This window comes from Dermacentor andersoni, chromosome 5 (assembly GCF_023375885.2).
Source record: "Dermacentor andersoni chromosome 5, qqDerAnde1_hic_scaffold, whole genome shotgun sequence".
In the NCBI taxonomy this organism is placed as follows: Eukaryota; Metazoa; Arthropoda; class Arachnida; order Ixodida; family Ixodidae; genus Dermacentor; species Dermacentor andersoni.
The window spans coordinates 189972728-189993876 of NC_092818.1; the positions used below are offsets into that span (position 1 = coordinate 189972728).

At 43.6% G+C, this 21149-nt stretch overlaps 1 protein-coding gene across 2 annotated transcripts in view; it reads left to right on the plus strand.

Annotated features, from left to right (window-relative positions):
• Nucleotides 1-20660, plus strand: part of LOC126532228 (kinesin-like protein KIF20B) — a 40342-nt gene extending 19682 nt beyond the window's left edge. Inside the window, exons 4-10 of one of the 2 annotated variants that reach the window (XM_050179893.2) lie at nt 2470-2673; nt 3804-4016; nt 5673-6200; nt 9705-10057; nt 12664-12832; nt 15286-15405; nt 20468-20660. In XM_050179893.2, the coding sequence (XP_050035850.1) occupies nt 2470-2673; nt 3804-4016; nt 5673-6200; nt 9705-10057; nt 12664-12832; nt 15286-15405; nt 20468-20518 (1638 nt within the window). In that variant the 3' untranslated portion in view covers nt 20519-20660. Of the gene's footprint in view, nt 1-2469; nt 2674-3803; nt 4017-5672; nt 6201-9704; nt 10058-12663; nt 12833-15285; nt 15628-20467 lie in introns of those variants that run through there. The other variant, XM_055071428.2, reaches the window with a different exon arrangement.
• The last annotated feature ends 489 nt before the right edge of the window (nt 20661-21149 follow it).

The following is a 21149-nucleotide window of genomic DNA, read 5'->3' on the forward strand; positions in this document are numbered from 1 at the left end:
TGAAACTAAGAAAGTCGGTATGGTGCAGTTATTATAGTTGCGCAATTTAGACGTACAGTCACCTATTGAGGTGTGAGGTCTGGTATCAATATCGTGCCTCCCATTTAATTGAAACCACAATAAACGTTGGCCACTGCTCGCACTCCACAAGTCTTTTTTTTTGCTATGAAATTGTCACTATTTTTCGCAAATGCGGGCCTGCAGTGCCGTACGGGACCTGCCGTGTGTACGCGTTATAACAATTTCACTTGTAGAGCTAGCCGTAACAGAAAAAATTATGCAGGTCCAACGCAGATGTTGGCATCTGTGAAGTGGTAAATGAAATGTTATAAATTTGCCCAATTCATCCTGAGTCTTCAGAGTAAAGAAAACGGGGGCGCGCATCTGTTCTCCCTTATACATGCTGCGCAATGTGACAAATCGTTTATATGCTTGTCTCTTCATTTCTTTATTATTTGTTTGTTTATTATAAATCAATTGGCCGCTTCTCGGCCAGCCCCTCGTTGTGGGTATGTGCCATTGTATGGAAATCTTAAACACACAGCAATCATCTGAAAGATCTTCATTGGCACAATATGCACCAGCCACTTCTTGGCCAAGCCGTTTTATGGGTTGTGCCATAGTATGCGATGATGTATAATTCTCGGAGCTTGTTGGTATTGGCATTAAACTGTACGCGCGGTTGTTTTGGTCGCTATGTAAATACCTTACGGAAGTATATATTGTACGAGGGCGAATCAGAAACTCGTTGCCCCTATTTTTTTTATTTTTTTTTAGCCAAATCACGGCTGTAGATACGAAGTCAACATCCATTTCCAGCAGTGGACCTTTCTTGGACCGGCCCGGCCTTATTTACCGGTAGCCCCGCGGCACGGCGCTGCTGTCGGTTTTTCTTCCTTCTTTTTCTTAACCTAGATAGGACATTAGGCAGCATATTAGCAAGACCTCGGTAGCGCAACCCACCGCCCCGTTCCAAAGGGGACGCTCATAACATCCATCCATCGAAGGCGTTTGTGCCTCACACGCCCATTGCGTACGAGCAACGAAGTGTAATTCGTTTTCTATGAAGCAAGGGATGAATGCTCATCGAAATCCACAAGGAAATGCAGCCCACCTAAGGGGAAAGGTGTCTCGCTTTGTGAAATGTGAGGTAGTGGTGTTGCGAGTTTGCAAAAGGCCGTGAAGACTTGCATGACAATGAGCGTTCGGGGAGGCCGCGTTCGTCGCTGCCTGACGACTGCGATGCGACGAATTTAGTCCTGCGATGGGAGAAATGTCTGAACCGGTGTAGGGACTATGTGGAAAATAGTGCAATGTACGTCGAATAGTGCGTATATTTGTAGTTACCGTTACGTACCTTACTTTGGCTAATAAGAAATGTATCAATGACTTTCTGATTCACCCTCGTATTTGTAATAAATACCATGACAGAATAAAAAAAGCGGTTGTGGCCTAACAGTTAGAGCGTCGGGTTGCTGCGCCGCGGCTGACGTTCAGATCATGCTGGCGGCCGCGCTTTTTTTTTTTTTTAATTGAGCAAAATCTACTCGGCGAGATCATGGAATGGCCGCGGCATATATAGGAAGCGTCGCTGTAAAATCTATTACTTCAAATGTTTCCAACTATGGCAATGTGAATTTTCAAAAAGATATTATGTCTTGTTCGAGTTACTTGAACAATGCCTTATGTTAAGTTCCAGTGCGCCGAGGCATTTCTAATGGTACGTTTCACTAGGCGTTTTCGAGTGCTCTGGCAGCACACAAAAGGGAGTACTCTGAACGTATTCATCAGGCTTATTCATAGCGCTTAAAGTTCTCACCTTCAAGCAAGGTGTGAGATTGATGTGTCGAAGCTATGGAGATGGCTTCCCCGATTGGTCTGGAAGCAGCTGAATGTTTGGCTCGGGCGAGCCTTCTTTCCTTGAGATGCAATTTCTAAAAGGCTCCACATAATTGCAAACTAAGTTGGAACATGGTAAGAACCAGATGAATCTACCAACCGTGTTCTAAGGGAGCCCTCGTGAGTTCCCATCATACGTAACAGCACACCAGAGGCAAATACAACAGCAGTTTCTTAGCAGACAAATTATCCACTGAAACTTAAGGTTGTGCTTAAACATAAATATTGAGCACGCGGTGACATGACAACAAGGACAAATTTTCCTTTGCCCCTGTCTTCATTGCAATATCTCTGTTGGTGCACATAAAATGTTTACGCATATACCTATTATCCCAGCAGTGTGCATTGTATGCCGAGGTTTTACCAGTACTAAACTGGACAATTCAGAGATGAGATGTGTAGAGAACGGCATTGTTCTTGCGAATCTTTTCACTCTCATCAGCTTTTCTACAAGAAAAAAAAACATGCGCAGTGTTTTCAATGATTTTAGTTATTCCTCACTGTCTCATCATAAAACTCCCAAGTTTCCTCGCTTTATTCTGACTTCACATCGTCCTCCTCGGTACCCAGGTTTTTCCCGAGGGCTGCAGCCAGACGCAGTTGTTTCAGGTGGTGCGGGCTCCAGTTGATGCCTTCGTGCGAGGAGCCAATGTGTTGCTCTTTGCATATGGTCCCACTGCTGGGGGCAAGACCTACACCATGCAGGGTCCACCGACTGACCCAGGAGTCGTGCCACGCACCCTTGAAAGAATATTCAAGCTGCTTGGGTCTCGGGTCAGGGACTGTTCACTTTCCATCTCTTGCGCTCTGCCTTGTGCTAGACCAAACTTATTCACGTTGCAGACAAAAGTAGCTGATAATTACTTCATAATGTATTCGATTACTGACCAGTCACTGCCCCACAAAAGTAATTTAGGAATTACTGGACAGCAATAAAATAAACATTTGGCAAAGAAAAAATAACTTTGCTTACCCTCTGCTGCCGCTCTGCGTTGTGTGCCTCGCAATGGCCGTACGCACTTTGACAGCCATGCTAACCACTGAGCTCGTTGCGCGTCTATACTTCACTTGTTGCGTGGTTTATGTACAGTCAAACCTTGATGTAAAGAATACTGATAAATGAGTTATCGTATATAATATGAAGTAAATCTGAAATGATTCTCAGTAATATCGGAAATGGTACCGAATATTTGCTTATGACATACGAATATAATGTGTCGAGTGAGGCTTTGCGGCTTGCACGACACTTGGCTTGCACTAGGCTGAACACTTCTGGCTCCCACACTGGCGGGGAAAATAATGCATCCATAGCCATGATGTTCAGACTGAATTTGAAGGAAACGAGTTTTTTTTTTTTCTAGGGTCTCTTCCAAGACCACTGCACAGTACCGCAACAATGTGACAGTGTTGTTCAAAGCTACAATTCTCGACATTTCCATCTCTGTTGAATTCTTGAAGCTGTTAATGTGATTGTCCATAAGCGGCCTGTTAAATATCTTGGTGTACGTAACACCTCGCCCACCATGTAGAGCTAGAGAAGAGCAGCTGTTCTTTTCTAACTTGTGTTTAACTGTATATGTATGTATAAATACCAGAAAAAAATGCTTTTCTCTCTAAATCTGCAAGTCACATTGAAAATTGGCATATTCAAGAAAAAGGAAAAATATTTTGAGGAACTTTTGCAGAATTAGAGCGAGACACATTAGGCAGATATACATTTCTACCAGTCATTGAATACACTTGGGTATATCAAACATTGGCTGCAAAGAACCTTAGGTCGTCAGTCAATTCGGAGGTCACCTCTAGCGTCTCGCCGACCTGTTAATGATTTGGTGCGAACTCTCAATAGTCAATCTGTCGGTGACCTTCTAAATGTATTCCCCTTTCTGCTTCTCGCCACTCAGGTGTGCAAGGGGGCACCAGCGCGCCCCGACTGCTTTGACGACGTCGTCCCGCTCAGCGCAGAAGAGGAGGCCTCTGCGCTTTTGCGGAAAGGCAAATTATTGGACGATAAGGCAGCCCGCAGCGCTGTCGACTTCAGCACCTTCCGTATGACCTCGAGTAGCAGCGATGAGTCCCTAATTAACAGCTGTGACAGCAACTATGACAAAGCACAGGTATGCTTAGCTATTGAAGTAGTCTCGGCTTTGAAGGAACACTAGACTAATTCGATTTAGACTGACAGTGTTCTTTTACAACTATTCTCTTTGCTTTCTCAGTAAGAGGTTAACAGATAAAAACGCAAAATTCCATTAAAACAAACTCGCTTGGCAACTACAGCACAGGTATGTTGTGCGACTTCATAGATTTAAGTCTTTTTTTTCGTGCTCAGCCCGTTATGGCTTCACGAAATTTCCTGAGAATTTCCAAACTCAGTTTTTGGCTAATAGATTGAACTATAGTCCACTTAACTCAAGTATAACTACGCTTGAAATGACTTCAAGGCAGCCTCACGATAGTCTTTTATTTTCGCATTTTTTTCTGGGTACCCAAGCCTTTTCTTGCAATGCAAGAGTGGTGGTATTAGTATATTAAGAGTGACTTGTAAACTGAACATACGGCTATTGCACTGGAACACCATAGACTACGAAATGCAACTCAAACTACCTTCCTCTTGAGTGTTCCACACGATGTGTGTAATACAGTAATGCAGTAACTACTTGCACATCTAGAGAGAAAACAGGATAGTGTCGCCGCCAGTGAAAGCTTGATGGGACAGAAAAGAGAGCTAGTGCGGCTAATTTAAGCTGGTGCACAGGATGTCGTGCTTTTTGACAGCGTTTTCTCATGGCTCAGAAAGGTTAAGTTGTATTCCTTTCAAAGCTTGGCAAGGAATAAACGTTCACCCTATGGTACTTTTGCTGCATTAAAGTGGCCCAATAAATGCAATTATAAAATTCCACACGGTATTTTAATGCCTGCAAGCCTGTTTGTCAGTGTTAAATTCAAAATGGGCAACGTCGGTATACAGCTGATGAGTTCAAATACACTCGTTTACGAACTATATTGTGGGTGGTGCATTTGTTACGCAAGTGTATCGATTACTATTCAAGAAACTGAAGCACTTCATTTGTTGTAAACGTCACGATCTCGTCGTGTTGCATCTGCCATAGCTTCCTGCTCTTTCATAAGATCTGGACATGATGTGCCCTTCACACTTCCCTGCCAGTTAACTGCACCAAACTTTCATAATTCGATCACTTTTTAGCTATATACTTACCTATGGCATGAGCACGTTTAGGGTATTGTGCAAAACTGCCTTTTCCAAATCTGATAGAAGGTTCTTTTGCTAATACTCGCTTTTAAAAAAACGTACTTGTGACAGGGAATCATGAAAAAAGGCTGCACAAGCACAGCGTGGTAATTGTGAAGGTAAGCGATATAAGTGTCTTCAAGCAGCACTGAGAACCTTTTTGATTCATCTTCGGACAGTTTTTTTCAGCACATGAAATGACACGGTCGACCAATAAGCAGACACAGCGCTGCTAGCCAGAATCTGTTATTTTAACCTTATGGAGGTTCATCAATGGTAAAAGGAACAGAACTTTGGCACAGTATGTTGGGTGAACAGACAACGAGCCTTAAGAGTAAAACGTGCCAAGAAGTTATGAACGAAAATTGGTTGCACTGATACTCGGGAATCTAACTATAGGCTGGTCATAATTAAACAAAGCCCCTCCAAATAACACTGTATTATATCAGCTGTCGTACTTAACGCAAGCATAATGGATCCGATTTTTTTCCTTCAGTCCTTTTTATCACATCTTCAACAGGTATCGCTGTGGCTCTCCTTTTATGAAATTTACAACGAGGGCATTTACGACCTGCTCCTCCCATCAGCTGAGGCAGCTACAAGGAAGAAAGGCGGCCAGCGGCGCACCATTCTAAAGTTGGGTGAAGACCGGGCTAAACGCGCATTTGTGCGCGGTCTCGTCGAAGTGCCCGTGCACTCGGCTGATGAAGCGTATCGGCTGTTCTGCCTGGCGCGCAACAACCAGACGTTTGCCGAGACAGAACTCAACCGCAGCTCGAGCCGCAGCCACTGCGTCTTCACGGTGCGGCTGGTGAGCTCTAGGTTGGACTGGCACGTCAAAAACTGGCACGTCAACACAATGATGCTCTGCGACCTGGCGGGTTCGGAGAGGCCATCCAAAGCCGGCACTGATGGGCCACGGCTTCGCGAATCTGGCCGCATTAACAACTCTTTGGTGGTGCTCAGCCGCTGCTTGGAGGGCCTACGTAGCAACCAGGACGCGTCCAAGAAGGCTCCGGTGCCCTTCCGAGAGAGCAAGCTCACCCAGGTACGACTGCTTTTTTTTTGGGGGGGGGGGGGGGGGCGACATTGTACCTCGGATACAATTTTACAGCCGCGGCCTAGCGATAGAGCGCCTGCCTGCGCTGGGTAAGTCGTGGATTAGATTCATTCCGCCATGAGGCACCCACCGGGTCGTTTTAAATGGGCATACGCGTACCCCAGCCTCGCGCTTAGCTTTCTTCAAGGGTGGCTCGTTGGGAAAGGAGCCTGCGCCCTTAAAATCCCGTCGAAACTCTTTTGAACACGCAGAAAAAATGGTTTGTACCGCTCTCGTGGCAGCGATTTCCCATGTGGCGTCCCAGTGCTCCATTAGGTGGGGGCGCCCTCGAATTGGGCACAAACTTTTTTTCCAAGTGTCGAGAAACTGTACTTTTTACTCTAAACCACTTATGCCACGCTTTTGCTCTGGCATTTTCTTAACATGAAAAATACCGGCAGTAAAGTAGCAAGCTATAGACTTTTAAGGATTGCTTTTTTTTTTGTGCCTAATCTAAAGCATATGCACAATGTGTAGACCTGCAGTAGGCACATTGAAGTTCAAGGTAACATAACTTCCGCATAGTTCATATCTTTTAAGTCTTAAAAAGTACATGAATGTCAACAGCCTAATGTCTGCAGCGTGCGTGATGTGTAAAGTGAGAAACATGAAAGAAATCCATGTTCAGCCACACACACAAAAAAAATAGCGATTGTGTCCTTCAAAAATCTATGCAGTCTACGACAGGCTCCGCTAAATTGCTTTGAGGCTAACGTATTCACATAAATATAGCATACCTATTTGAAACCGACCGATTATTTGCCTTCCCCTCGGCCTTCTGCATGTCCACACGGTCAGTATCCTGTATTCTACTGATTCAGTAAAATCTACTCAAACGGACCCTCCAGGCCCCGGAGGAATATGTTCTATTAGCAGGAGTTCCTTTTGCTTAGAAAAAGCTACAGATGTGCAGCACTACGACATATGCCTCTTAACGCTGCTAAATATGTGAAGCTTAAAATGAGTATGGCAGCTAGTTTGTCCCGTGGTTTGTGTGGTGTCGACAGACATTGGATTGACTAAGCTTCGCTAGTTTTGGTATTGAGGACGCACTGTGGCGAAGTATGAAAACAAACTTAGATCTTACTGCTCCGGTTGGTGCGGGATAAGAAGCGGTCCGGCAGGGGAGTCCAAATTAATGAACGACACGCTGTACGGCGCCCGTAATGTCGGTTCACCTCATTTTGATGGCCTCCTTGGCGAGCGGCGTTGGCATGAAGCTGTTGTCTTGACATGCTGTGCGTTAAATATCAATCAGATTTTTACTTGCTTGAGTCTATGCCACCGCTTTGTAAGGATGCCTTTCTGGATAGTAGACAGGGTCCAAAAAATCTTTCAGATCCTGCCTTTCTCTGTAAAAGTGCTTTAGAGCGTACTTCTCAGGTTCCGTTTTGAAGGCCGCGAAAATTTCGGTACTGGTAAAAGACATAGATTTTTTTTTGCAATGCCGAAATACAAAATAAAGCAATTTAGACTGTCCTGTTTAGGCGGCAATACCGTTTAGGCAATTTTCGTTCGAGTTTACTGTTGAACTTCCAGTGAACAGTAAAAACTCCATACCAGTTGAAATAAGTGAATCCTATAAATACCTTGCTCTAACACTAACTTCTGATCTTTCCTGGCGCACCCATGTCACGAATATCATTTCATCGGCTAACCAATCATTAGGATTTCTAAAACGTCATCTGCGTCACTCACCCTACCACGTAAGACTTTTGTCTTACCAATCGCTAATTCAGCCCAAACTCATACGCATCACCAAGGATTCCATCACCAAGCAATCCATCACCAGTACGTATCACTAATCTGGAGCCCTCACAAAGTTTATTTGATTAACGCTATCGAAGCAGTTCAAAATCGTGCTACTCACTTAATTCATTCTTCTTATTCATACGATATCAGCGTGTCATCCCTTAAAAATGAATCTCGTCTGCCCACTCTCTCGTCTCGCCGCAAGATCGCCACACTATCACTTTACCACAAGTTTTATCACAGTTCTTTCAGCCATCTATCTTACATCGCTCCCGCCGCGCGCACTTCCCCCCGCACGGGCCATCCACTTCAAGTCGCCTAACGCCGTTCTGGCACCACAACTCTTTCTGCATCATTTTTTTTCCCGCGCAGCTTCAGAATGGAATGGCCTTCCCCACGACATTGAATAAAACGAGATGGACAGGTGATTGAAACAAAGTGTGTCCATATACCTGTCTTGCTAAAAACCTGTGGCATTAGTAACATCTCTGTAAAACCCACCCCTTATGTAACAACCCCTTGTGGGGTCTTTAAGGAAATGAAGTGAAATACTGTCGAGTACGGAATCTTGATTCACAATGTAGTGCCATTGATTGCACCTCTGCTTTGCGTAATGAAGAAATAAATTGGGACAGAGCTCGTCCAACCATGTGGCTAATAAATATCTAGAGCACTTGATATTAAATATGCTAGCACTTGATGAAGCACATAACACTTGATGTTAAATGGTTTCTTTGATTTTCAAAATTGTGTTCCATTGTAATGTTTACGCCGCTGGGTATCTGCCAAGGTGACGCAAAATGTATCCATGACTGATAGAAGGGTATATATAGCATCAAACATCTCCTTTTCTTCGTAACAACGCTGAGTCAGTCTTGCATTGTACATCTGCCTGATTTGGTGCTTGCACTTCGATGTAGTTTGTCAACGGTGTAGTCTTCAATTATTTTCCTCCCAACGTTCCTGAATTTTAGGTAATGTTTGGCAATTGAGCGAAACATAATGCGACGTAAAATATGAACAAATACGAAACATTCGAGGTGTAACTGAATTATAACTGTTCCACAATAATTGTCCGATAATATGCTTGGGATCCTGCCATAACCACGCAATACTGCTGAATGCAAATTGATATTTCTTACTGCAAGTTAGCCTCAAATGGCCTTTGAAAATACCGTTGAAATTGTTCTGACAATGAAAGGACACCAGCTTCGAGCAAATTTATTCGTACAGGTATCTGAAAGCAGAATCCCCAACAAGTGCGCTGAAATAGACGTTAACCTTAAAACAATGTGTTGCTAGCCAGTTTTTACTGCTCATATGCGTTTAAAAGTACATCATCGGTAATGAACAAATAAAATGAGTAGGCATCCCTCAAAATGATCGTGCTCACAACTATTAACCTTCGCACCCACCAGTCCCCACTTTCCTTTCTTTTTTCTTTTTGAGAGCTCTCCGCTGAATTACGACGATTTCAAAGTTCACAGGCTGGCAGGCATGTAACCATAAACACTCCGTGAGCTTAAATCAGTGACTCGCTGTGCATACACAATTGATAACATTGCGTAGTTTGAAAATAAACATAATTAAATACAAATAAATGCGATGCATATTACCTGCTTCCCGATACCTTTGCTTCACGCTGATTCCAACATGTGCATTGGATCTGCGTAATTTTTTTTCATCTCTGGATTTTTGTAGGCAATGCAGGCCTACTTCACTACGGGTGCGCAAGTCTCTCTGGTTGTCAACATCTGTCCAGCCATGTCGATGCTCGAGGAGTCGCTTAATGCGCTGAAGTTCTCGGCTGTTGCCATTGAAGTGGTGCCACAGCAGCTCGAATCGCGCCATGTTCGCTGCAAAAAGGCTGTTCGTCGGCTCACTGAGCGGTGGCACCGTGCCATGGGAGGCGACGAACTTCGCGATTCCCTTGCACAAAAGCTAGCTGATGAAGGGGCAGCACCAGCAGCCTTGGATGCAGATGATGCTGCTGAGCTCTTCGAGACCATCGAGGCACTCGAGCGGGATCTGGAGGATACCCGGGGCCAACTCAAGTGGGTGTTGATTTTATTCATCCTTCGGTGGTCTGTGCTTCAGCCAGTGTTGCCGCTCACTCATACGAAGCAGTCCTTGTATTTAGTCTCCAGAGCTTTAGCCTTGCATCCCATGTCTTTCTAGGAGGCAGCACCTGTTCTAAGCCCACTCCTATTTCTCCAGATGCAATGGCACTTAAACTTATCTGTGTTTGATAACGTAGGGAATTCGTATTCCTGATGAAATACTTGCCAACTTTCCAAATTTTTAAACACGTTTACGAATTTGCAGTCACTTTAATGCTGCATCAGTATTGATCAAAAAGTTTGTTAGCATAAACTTTTCGCTTTTTCGGTCTCCGAACCTCCTCTTGGAAGTCATGATGGCGGAAGAATGCATGAGGATTACTCTTTCTAAGCAACTTTCTGCGAGCAAGTTCTTGAAGCACACAAAATTAGGCAAGCCTTCGATCTAAAGGAATGTTGCCGGTAATCTAACAACCATGTGCTGCTTGTCAGTCTTAACTCTTCCAAGTTAGCTGCTACTCATTTATTTCTATGTAAATTGGAGTCAATGAAGTGCATATGTAAGTCTCAAAAGGCGTTGCGGCAAACTTTAAAAAAATTGTACTCTGCCACTCCTTCGTATTGTTTCCACGGGATTATGTCAATTAAGTTTAGTGGTTGTCATGTCTGCTGATGTTCAGCAACGCCACTTCCCACGAACTATTCGAGTTGCACGCTTACTTTCTCAATGGGGGACATCATGAGGGTAACATCCACAAATGCAACAGTCACTGTAAGCTATGTGAAGTCCACTGTAGTGATTTGCTCACACATCTGAGTAAAACAGACTGTTTCACGTGCGTAGCGGATTTGCACCTACACACATAGTACTATGTGCATTATCTACCCCGTGAACAGAACAGTTGCTTTCACTTACGTGGACGTTCTTGCGTGCAAGTATGGTGGTTGCTTCTTCGTGGTACGCGGAAGCAACCACCACATGCCATGCCCATTCGCACCCTCTGTCAGTAGACATCATCGCTGCCACGGACGAGTTTGTTCATCACTATCTACAGTAAGTCAGGCATTTTGCTTACTGCATGAACTGGTCATTCCTACTGTTATTTAGAATCAGTGCACGCTTTCGAGCTGCGAAGTGTTTTCCAACGATCTTTGTCATCGTCGTTTTCTATCTGTGCCCTAGTGGAATGAAATCGGTACTCTTGAGGACACTACGTTTGGCTCTTGCTACTCAGTCATTCATCCAGGCAGGGCGTGCAACACAAGCAGATAATTGCAGCATGCATAACAGAAATGCAAGATCATCCTTGACATTCTCTGCATTGGCATTTGGATCAGATCTTTACTTGCGTGAAGCTTGTATGCATGTAAAACTAAAACGCTTAACTTCGCATACCATTTGACAGTGAGGCTCAAGTATAGCTTAGGATCGGCATATTACAAGTTCATGTGGTGGTATTTTAACCAAGGGTGTGTGAATAGTGAAATTGTGGAGTCTTGTGCAAATATTTGGACTTCCTAAAAAAAAAATATAACTGCAAGTATTGTGTTGACTGCGCTAGCAACAAAGCGTTCTTTTACGTTATTTGATGCCACTAATGCCATTACCAATTTCAAATAAGAAGCTTGTAAATCGGGAATAAAGGTGAGTGTTTCTGCTGCCTCATGCCAATGGCAGTCATGAAAGGAACAGCACGTGACCAGGTGCATGTATCAGAATGTAGTGCTCGTCGAAAGTGCTAAGCGCAATATTACAGCAATTTTCGACTATATTTTGTCACCATACCGAAAGGTTTTGGAATTGCAGAAAACCTGCAAGAATATATCCGCCATTTTCAAGAAAAGACCATTGGCAGCCCAAATATCTGGGCCGGCACCTTCAGAACGCTTCATGCTACCCCTTGCTTTTTGCGTAGTCCTTAGGAGACCATCGAAAGCCAGAAAAGTATCTTTTCCTCTGACTTCTTCGGCTGCTGTTTCCATTATCTCTTGTAATAAAGCAGGCTTATTTTATCGTAACATTGCCAGCACTTTCATTTCCATACATATTTGCCAATAACGGTGCTAAGAAACGTTTTAATTGTAAAAAAACATTATGCCGCAGGATTCGTTCTCTTGCGATATCGCAAATGACTGTTCCCCTTCATAAAATAAGTTACAGGTACATGCTGTGTCCTGTATGTTCCAATTAATGTCTACCTCACAAAACAACCCGACCACCTTTATTGTTCACAACACTGCAGCAGGCTGACAAAAAGCTAACTCGCTGGTATTTTTCGCGTGTTGGTTTAATATAAAAATGGTAAAGATATAGTGTTTACTAGGGAACGTGTTGCATGTTGTGCAATGAGCTCGAGCTGCACATTAATAAAGAATAAAAATTACCTGAAATTATTTTCCCTGTATATTTTATTTCTATACATGGTACAGATTACCGATAATTCCAATATTCTTTCTTTCGGGTTTTATTAAGTTTGCAACAGCTCCGTGTATCATGCGAGACACCATGCAGCAAGTGGTTAATGACCGATTTTGATATAATGAAGTTTGGCACATCAGTAAGCGACATCTCGTGTGAGCAGTGTACAAACGCTTTGCAGGTGGGCGCAGAAGATGGCTGCCGCAAACGAAGCCCAAGTCGATGACTACAAGGCCCTGGTGAAAGAGTTGGAGCAGGAGCTGTGCAAGCAGCGCGATAGTGCTGACCGAGAGATGGCAATTCGCGTCCGCAATGCCTGCGAGATCACACGGCTTGAGCTCTACCGCCAGGTAATCATACCTTGTATTCTGCACAGCTCTTTGCATTGTCCAAATGTCCAAAACAGCTCTAGCACACTGACGAATTTGCTGTCATTCAAATGTTGGCACTTCGACTCCCTCAACAAGTGCATGCATTGCATGGCTCTTCCTTGTGCGCGCTCTGTTCTTGTCGCTGTTGCGTTGAAGCGATACACCACCCGAAGGTCACTTCGCCCGCTGCTACTGCCGCGCATGCTCACGCCAGCGTTTTCACGGAGTCTCCGCGCTAATCCAATGTGATGCGTTCATCTTTGCTTGTGTGCGCTGGCACCATGCTTGTTAATTCAAATAGTAAGCGAACGTTTCGAAGTTTTTACTATCGATAAAACTATCCTTACTTCGCACAGTTGTTCGCTAATTTGCTGTCGCAATCGCTGCTTCGCCTTTCGTGCAAAACTTTATGTAATTAGGGTCCCAGACTGATGCAGCATATCCCAGGCGTACAAATGTTTTATAAAACAAAATTCAAGAGTCTGGAGCATTAAAACTGTTTCGGCTGAAGCAACCAAGAGCACGGTTAGCATTGCTTACTATTAATGCGGGTTGCCCAGTTGAGGTTGAACGTAATATGAACTCCCAAGTACATGTACAAATTTACTTGTAGAGAAAGGTTCTTCGAATAGTATACTTGAGAGGAGTTAGGTGTCCTAGATTCATGCATATTTTTACACTTGCTGACATTTAATTCAGCAAAGTACCCAGAACCGATTCTTGGAGCACTCCGGAGGCAAAAGATCACATCGGGGAATTGTAGTCGTTAGCAGTTACGTATTCTGAGCGAATAACTATACATTCGATCCATTTTTAAAAGATTAGCATCGTTATTCAACTAGCTTAGTTTGTCGATTAGAATGTTGTGACGTTTATTGAATGCTTGTGAGAAATATAAAAAATGCAGTCGGTGCATTAATAACAATCAAGAATTATGTGCCACTGATCAGTGAAACATACGAATTGAGTTTTACATGGGTATAATTTCCTAAAGCTATGATGTGCAGGGGAAAAATGTTACCTTCAAGAAAGTCAACGAGGCTTTTGAATAGCATGTACTCCAGCAGTTTGCAACACGTGTCGATACGTGACAGTTTGTTACCAGGTTTGTGGAGGGGAGTCGCCCTCCCATCCTTCCTATGTTAAGGCAAAGGGCCTAGCTGTGCTGAGTGACTGTTGAAAATTTTGTTGTATAATCGAACTGTACGCGGAAACATGTTTGAAAACTTCAGCAACGCCACATGTGTCGACTATCATTTGGACTATGACTAGATAGTCATAATTACATAACTCTGGAAGTTGCTTATTATTGGCTCCCAAAAAATTTTTGTTAAAGGCTTCGTTTAGGTGAGTTGTAGAACCATTTTTTAGGAATAGGCACGACTGGGAACATATTAGTTCATTTGCTATATCAGAAAACATGTCGTAATTTTTCTGTCCAAACACTATATGTCCCAAACAGACGTCTTTTAGTCAATATGACAAGCAGTAAACACCAACTAGGCCAAACTCAAGTTCTTTTGAGACATACAGGCATGTCATAACTAGTTTGAACAGAACGATCATCAGTTTGTCAATGTGTCAAGAAACTTACGCAACTCGAAATTGCTGGCCTTGAAGTTTGCTATCCTATGTTCCAGTATGGTTTCCTTTTTCCTGATATCTTGAGGATGCTTCGCACTAATGGTAAAATTAATAGCAGAGTGATGCCTTAACGGCGGAAGGATGGTAGCGTTAGCAGTTGGTTTCGGATCAGTATAAAGTGTGAGGTCGAGAGTGTTTGAGATACTAGCAGTATCTCTAGTAGGTTGCGGTTATGTTAGACTTCCCTTGGAGAGTTTTTTTTTTTTTTTTTGGCATTTCAAGCACGATTTAGTTTCTCTCATTCTGTGCAAGTTGTGCAAGCTAAGATACGCAAAAAGACCGATGAAAATATCTAAACTGTCTCGCATACATTTTGAACCACATCTGATGAAACTTGTACGTACTGAAAGTTCTAATATGTGTAGTGTTTCAGTCAAACGAGCTGGCATAGACATCTGGCTGTTCTGAAGCAAGAGTTTCATGCGTTTTACGAGTTAATTTTTTTTTTCAAGCCAAGCATGCGTTTCACATTGGTTGATAGGTGCTTTTCATGTATTATAAGTACGAAATAGTTGACGTTCTCATATCTGATGTTTTTTTTATTGAGTTCTTTCGAGTCCATATTCTGTGCACCTGACAACTCGGTGATGAATAACAAATTCTTCCACGTTGAAGCTGTACGCTTCCCTTGACTATGAAGGTGCAATAAATGTGATCACTAAAATTTTAAATGGACCGTCTTAATTGGTGCCTGACAAGGATAGAGTTCGGTTCAGCTAATAAGTAGCGGCTGTACAGAATACTACAATGTTACTTTGCCATCTACTGTTCCTGTTGTCCTTCCTTAGGCCGAGCGAGACTCTACCATTGACCTGCGGGGGCGCCTCGAGGCAGCGGAGCGCGAAGTCGCTGAACTCAAGGAAGAGCTGCGCAAACAGGCGGTTGCACAAAATGTGACTGAACACATGGTCAGTGCGCGCTTCGCATCGACTTCTGCATATGTTAAGGCTCCTCTGCCCTGCACTTTTGGTGGTTGCTCAGCAGTATGGGCTCAACGTTCGTTCAGTAGGTCAATATTTATAGCAGTAGAGTTGCTACTTTTCGTCCGACATTTCAATAATTTTGGACACTGAGCAGTAAGTTCTAAACAAGTTCTATGGAGTAAAATACCTCGAGATTCTCAGTAATTCGAACCTGTGCTTTACACAAAGTATAAGTGCCTCTCATAACTTTCATCTGTGTCCGTGCAGCTGCAGATGGCTACGATTTGGCAAATGACACTGTCTGTGTTTGGGTGACAGAATATGAACTATGGAATACAAGGCACTGCTTAACAGTGACTATTGCTGATAGTGGGAGGTCCTGGGCACGGGATGGGGGCGGGATACACAGTACAGTAGTGAAGCTACTCAAATTTTGGCTAGAGTGCCATACCTATTCTGCATGTTCTCACTAACAGGAGTGAAGTGGTAGCATTAGACAAGGTTTCGGCATTCCTAATAAGGATGGCATTGAAACGCTGTCTTGTGAAGTTATCGGCGCGTTGCACTTCAGAAGTTTAGAGCTTCTACAGGGGACTTGCATCGCAGGTATTTGCATTGATGTGGAATGTAGCCGCTGTTTGCGGTGACAGATGAAACATCGGCATGCAGTTGACACGTTATCTTCAGCTGATAACGGGCTGATCCATTCTGGCAGATCAGTGGCTGTGTTCTGCTTCTAAGCACCTCACAGTTGCGGGTTCAATTTTCAGCTACAGCAGCTGCATCTAAGTAGGGGCGGATGCAAAACTGCGTTCTCTGCTTCAGAGGTTTTACTGTATGGTCAACACTCCTTAATCTTTCAGATATGTGGGCTACGAATGTTCTATAAGCCACAATTCACTTATATGGTGTCCCCGCTAACGTTAGCAAAGTTGTTAAACGAAAAATAAGATTGTATCACCTACGGTATGCAGTTGCGAGCACACAACTGACAACTGAGCACCATAGGTCTTATCATTATATCTTCCACAGTGTATTTTAAACATTCCTTTTATGCGAAGCATATTACTAGAGCTCAACCCAGCTCCTCAGGCGCGGCGGTGTCTCCTTCAATGACCTTTAGTGACCCCATGCCATACCACGTGACACCGTGACGTCACGACAGAGGAGCAATGGGGCTCCAACTCGCGCCGTCGCTCGCGGCGTCGCGGCGGTATATAAGCAGCTGCGCTTGTTTCTAGGTGGCTTTGGCTCAACTCTTGCAAGATGGGCTGGGTGGGAATCGAACCAGGGTCTCCGGAGTGTGAGACGGAGACGTTACCACTGAGCCACGAGTTTTTTCTCGCGCGATACTCGCGTTTCAATACTGAAAAGGAGAATAACAAAACAATTCAACTAACAAAGTTCCTATTCCTGATGTCCTGAGTTCCTGATGTCCTATTCTGTAGACTCAGAACAGGACACCCACTGAGCCACGAGTACGATGCTTCAAAGCGGTACAAAAGCGCCTCTAGTGAATGCGGTGTTGCCTTAGAAACGAGCTGTTTCTAAGGCTCAGGCGTGCGTCGCTTGCTCAGGCGCACATTTCGTTGCCGCGCCGAACGCTGCGTTGCTCGACGCTCACCGCGTCCAATGCAGGGCGCGTAGTCGCTGCGCCGTAGCCCATTGTCTTACACCCCTTGGCGGGTCGACGGGAACGCTGTCGCATTCCACTCTTGAAGGCGAAGCAAAGTAACGCATGAGTTGTTTCTTCGTCTAGCCGAACCAAATATAGCCAAGCAACAGCAGTTCACCAGGCTAAACAGTGGTTCAACAACTAAAATAAAGGCTAGTATGCTTCGCATCCTGGGCTTAACCTTAGCTAAGCCACAGCCATTTTTTTCGTTGAACCACATGTCAAACGTTAGCTGGGATACACGATATTTAGATATATTTAACAAGGTACACAGGTTATTAGGCAACAAATGCAAGGCGCGCATTTGAAGGTAACCATTTGGCATGATAACTTCATGGGAATTTATAAAGCGCTTCATCGCACTTGACATCCATGACAGCTGTCGAACTTCCAGCTTCGCGTACAGCAATTCAATTGATAACGGGAAACGCCCCAGAAATGGTATATCTTGTGCGATTCTAAGGTCGCCCTCCGGAGTTTGCTCTCTGCACTAACCTGTGGACCACACGAACGATATTGTCGTGGACAAGCAAGAAATTCAAAATCGGACACTTCAGGAAAAGCATGATATCGTATTTCAATGGTTGCGAAGTCACTGTGGCGTCCTTGGAAACTAGCATTGAGCCCCTCAATTTTCACACAACAGTCCCTATACCGATGTCAAGAGTAGACGCAGCGAGAAAGTTCCGTGAACTTGCTCGCCAGCTTACGTAACTTTAAAGAACAGCGCATTTGTTCCCTGGGTTTTAATCCGAAGCTCCGCCTTCCACATGGCTTACCACGACGGGAGGTAACTCTCATTTGTAACTCTTGTTTGGAGGTAACTCTCAATTAGCTCTCTCGCTTTTACTAATGCGTACTCATATCCCATGGAAATCGCCACGAGTCCAGAATGTGAAGTCTGTGAGTGCAAACAGATGATAGCGCACCTTGTATGGGATTGTCACTTCAGTGCACAAAGGAAAGTCCTTAGCACCCCGCTAGATATGATTGACAACCGTCCCCTTACAGAAGCCTGAATTCCTGAACCTTGGTCCCAGCCGGCGTCGGCCCAAGCTACTTCAAAAGCGCTAGTGAACTTTTTAAAGAATCTGCACCGATCGAAACACTAAACGAAAATGCATCATTTCTCGCACTATAATCTTCTCTTGTTTTCTCATATTTTCTGCCGCTTCTCCACCCCCCAGTACAGACTAGCCAACCGCACACTTAGTCAGCTTACAGTCTCTGCCTTTCACCTCTTGTTTCCACTTTTCTGTTTTCACCTTCTATGGTAGCGTTAAATATAGAAAACACCTTCTTTTAGAACTGCGATATTTCTATCGATGTCTTCAGTGGACACATCATCAATCCCAGCACATTTGTTCTAAGACTCAAAAGAATGCTCATAAGGTCTGGCTGTGTCAAAAAAAAAGTAGGAACGCTTAAGTCGCTTGTATGGAGTGCAGTGTAGACTTCTACGCTCTGATCGGCCGAAAGGAAACTATTTGGTGTACGCTTTTTCCTTGAGGTGTTCGAACAGTGAAATCTTCTTATCAAATACGGATATCTTATAAAAGCAAACTTCAATTATTGGACGAAATAATGTATATGAATAATTTCTAAACATAACGAAATATAAATTTTTTCGAGTCCATTGGCAACGAAAGCCTAATTTGCGTTATTCGATATATCTAACACCATTAAGCACCGGATGTCAGGTGAACTCAGACGCTTGTAAATAACAAAGTAAAAAGCATACTTAATGCACTATGAGAATGACAGCAATCCGAATATTACAACGCGTCGCCACGTGCAGACAGTACAGTTCCTTATTAAAAGCTATCTCCAGTACTATTATTTAATACTAGTGAAGGATAATAAACATATTGAGATTGGACAAATAATAAATTTGCCTAAAGTGTGACAACAGATTAGCTGGCTTCCTAAGGTGAGGCGCGGTTATCAACGACTGCAAGAATTATTGTGCAGAAGTGATCCACTCAAGTCTTCCACTCCGGAAAATGTTCGTCTGCGCATCACTGTTTTCTGCTGCGATGGTTCTGCTAGAATGAGTCTCAGTTTGCGTTGGCCTTTCTTCCGGTTGACTGAAACTGTTGTCCATCAGTCCTCAACAATTCCGGAATGCGAATTATCAAATTATGTATATTCCTATTTCATATTTTGAATATTTTCCCACCCGATGGTTCCTTCATTTTCCTGCCCCAGAAATATTTTCCTGTTCACGTATGTGTTCATCGCTCATCTTCAACCTACTAGCCGGTTGTCGCAGTCTCGTGACTTATCAGGCCTGAGCCCCTAAGGCGGGATGAGATGCTCAAGCAAGAGAAATCTGTATTCCGACAGAATACATCCAACAAAAATATTGTCAACCTCCCACTCGGCAAACTCTTTGTGTATTCAACTTCCGAGGCTTAACACTTCAGAAACTCGCTCGGTCAAGTGCAGAAATATTGTCACATTATTGTTACGGTGAGGAACACTGTAATGAAAACTGAGTAACAAAAGTGCTTCTTTGTAGGGCGAACCTGTGCCCAGAAAAAGCGAGTGACACTCAAAGCACCATGATAGCGGCGAGCACAGCCGGGGATGGGCGAAATCTGATGTTCAGGTCAGACGCGTTGGTCGGCTATTTATACATTTGTAATTGAACGTTCTAGTGTAATCGCTAGTGCGCGCACACGTTCTAGAATGTACAACACTCCTCCTGCCACGCACACAATATTGCAAAAGGCTCGGTGACAACAGACAAGATATTCTCGACTACAAGAATCAAATGTTCTGATACATGCAGGCGCATCTTGCACCGAGTGATAACGTTTAACATTTGTTAGCCGGTGAAAAGCGGTCACCGGGAAAAGATAAACAAGTACGTGTAGGGGACTATATTTTTTGCTGTAACACCAACCGTTTTACAAGCTGCCGCAAGATGGTAGTTGTTTATATTCAATAACAAAGGATATACCCTGAGAACTTCGGCGTTTAGTTTAGTAGAATGTGTTTATATCCCCGTTTCAGCAGTTTTTGTATAGGCCCACTAATTTCGCTCGGTGGTATCAAGTGGTGTGAAGCTAAGAATGAAATTTAAAAAAATATATATAACATCGCCGAACACAACAGTATAATGTTGCATCAAGTGTAGACTAGGTATTATCTCGGTGCTTCGTTCACCAACTCGTCCTTTGTTGCGTGCAAAAAGTTCCACAAGTAATTTTTCATTCGTCTTTATCATTACATGCAATAAACTGTAGGTCAATTTTGTTTTCTGGCATTTGACGTCAACAATGAGATCCGGATACTTAAAAATATTAGTGTTATGGATATTTCGTTTTTATTCTGTTTTTGAATAGCAAGTTTGCCTTCTCTGTGCAGTGTGGGTGCTGGCACGTGCTCGAGACTTCGTCAGGAGCTAATTCCAGCTGAAGTCGACGTTGCATAAATGTTCTATCAGCAATGGATTGCCACTATTTGATGCTTGCCCTGCCTGCGGGCAGCTTAAAACGATTTTAACACGATTTTAACTATTTTAAATACCTAGACATGTTTTTAATACGTTTATCAATGACTCCTGCTGGTGCACTGGCTCCACAGCAGACGATCAGTATCGGAGCTAGACCTGGGGCCGTGTACCACTCAAGTCCGCTCTTACTTTCTGTGATCATTGTAAATAGAGCCTCAATTTATTTGGCGTTTCTTTGTCATGTATCTGGATAGCTTTGCTTAAAAATAGAACATGCATAAAAGGCATGTTAGACGACGACCGTGTTCACATGGCCTCATGCGCCGGTCAAGTAGGCTTGTGTATACAAAATAGAAGCTAACATACAAAGTACACTGATGATCAGCATCTACGTGCATTATTCAACAATTCTAATTTCATAGCCACACGTGTTTCTTGATGCTTGCTACATTAAGTTACTGCAATTGAGGAAATCGGTGATAGTAGTGTTTGCTAATTGCACGTATGCGTACTGACGGCATCTGGGAAATACATGCTCGTACGCGGTGCGAAATCGTAAGCAATTTTCACTCGCTACTGCTGTATCTTGATACA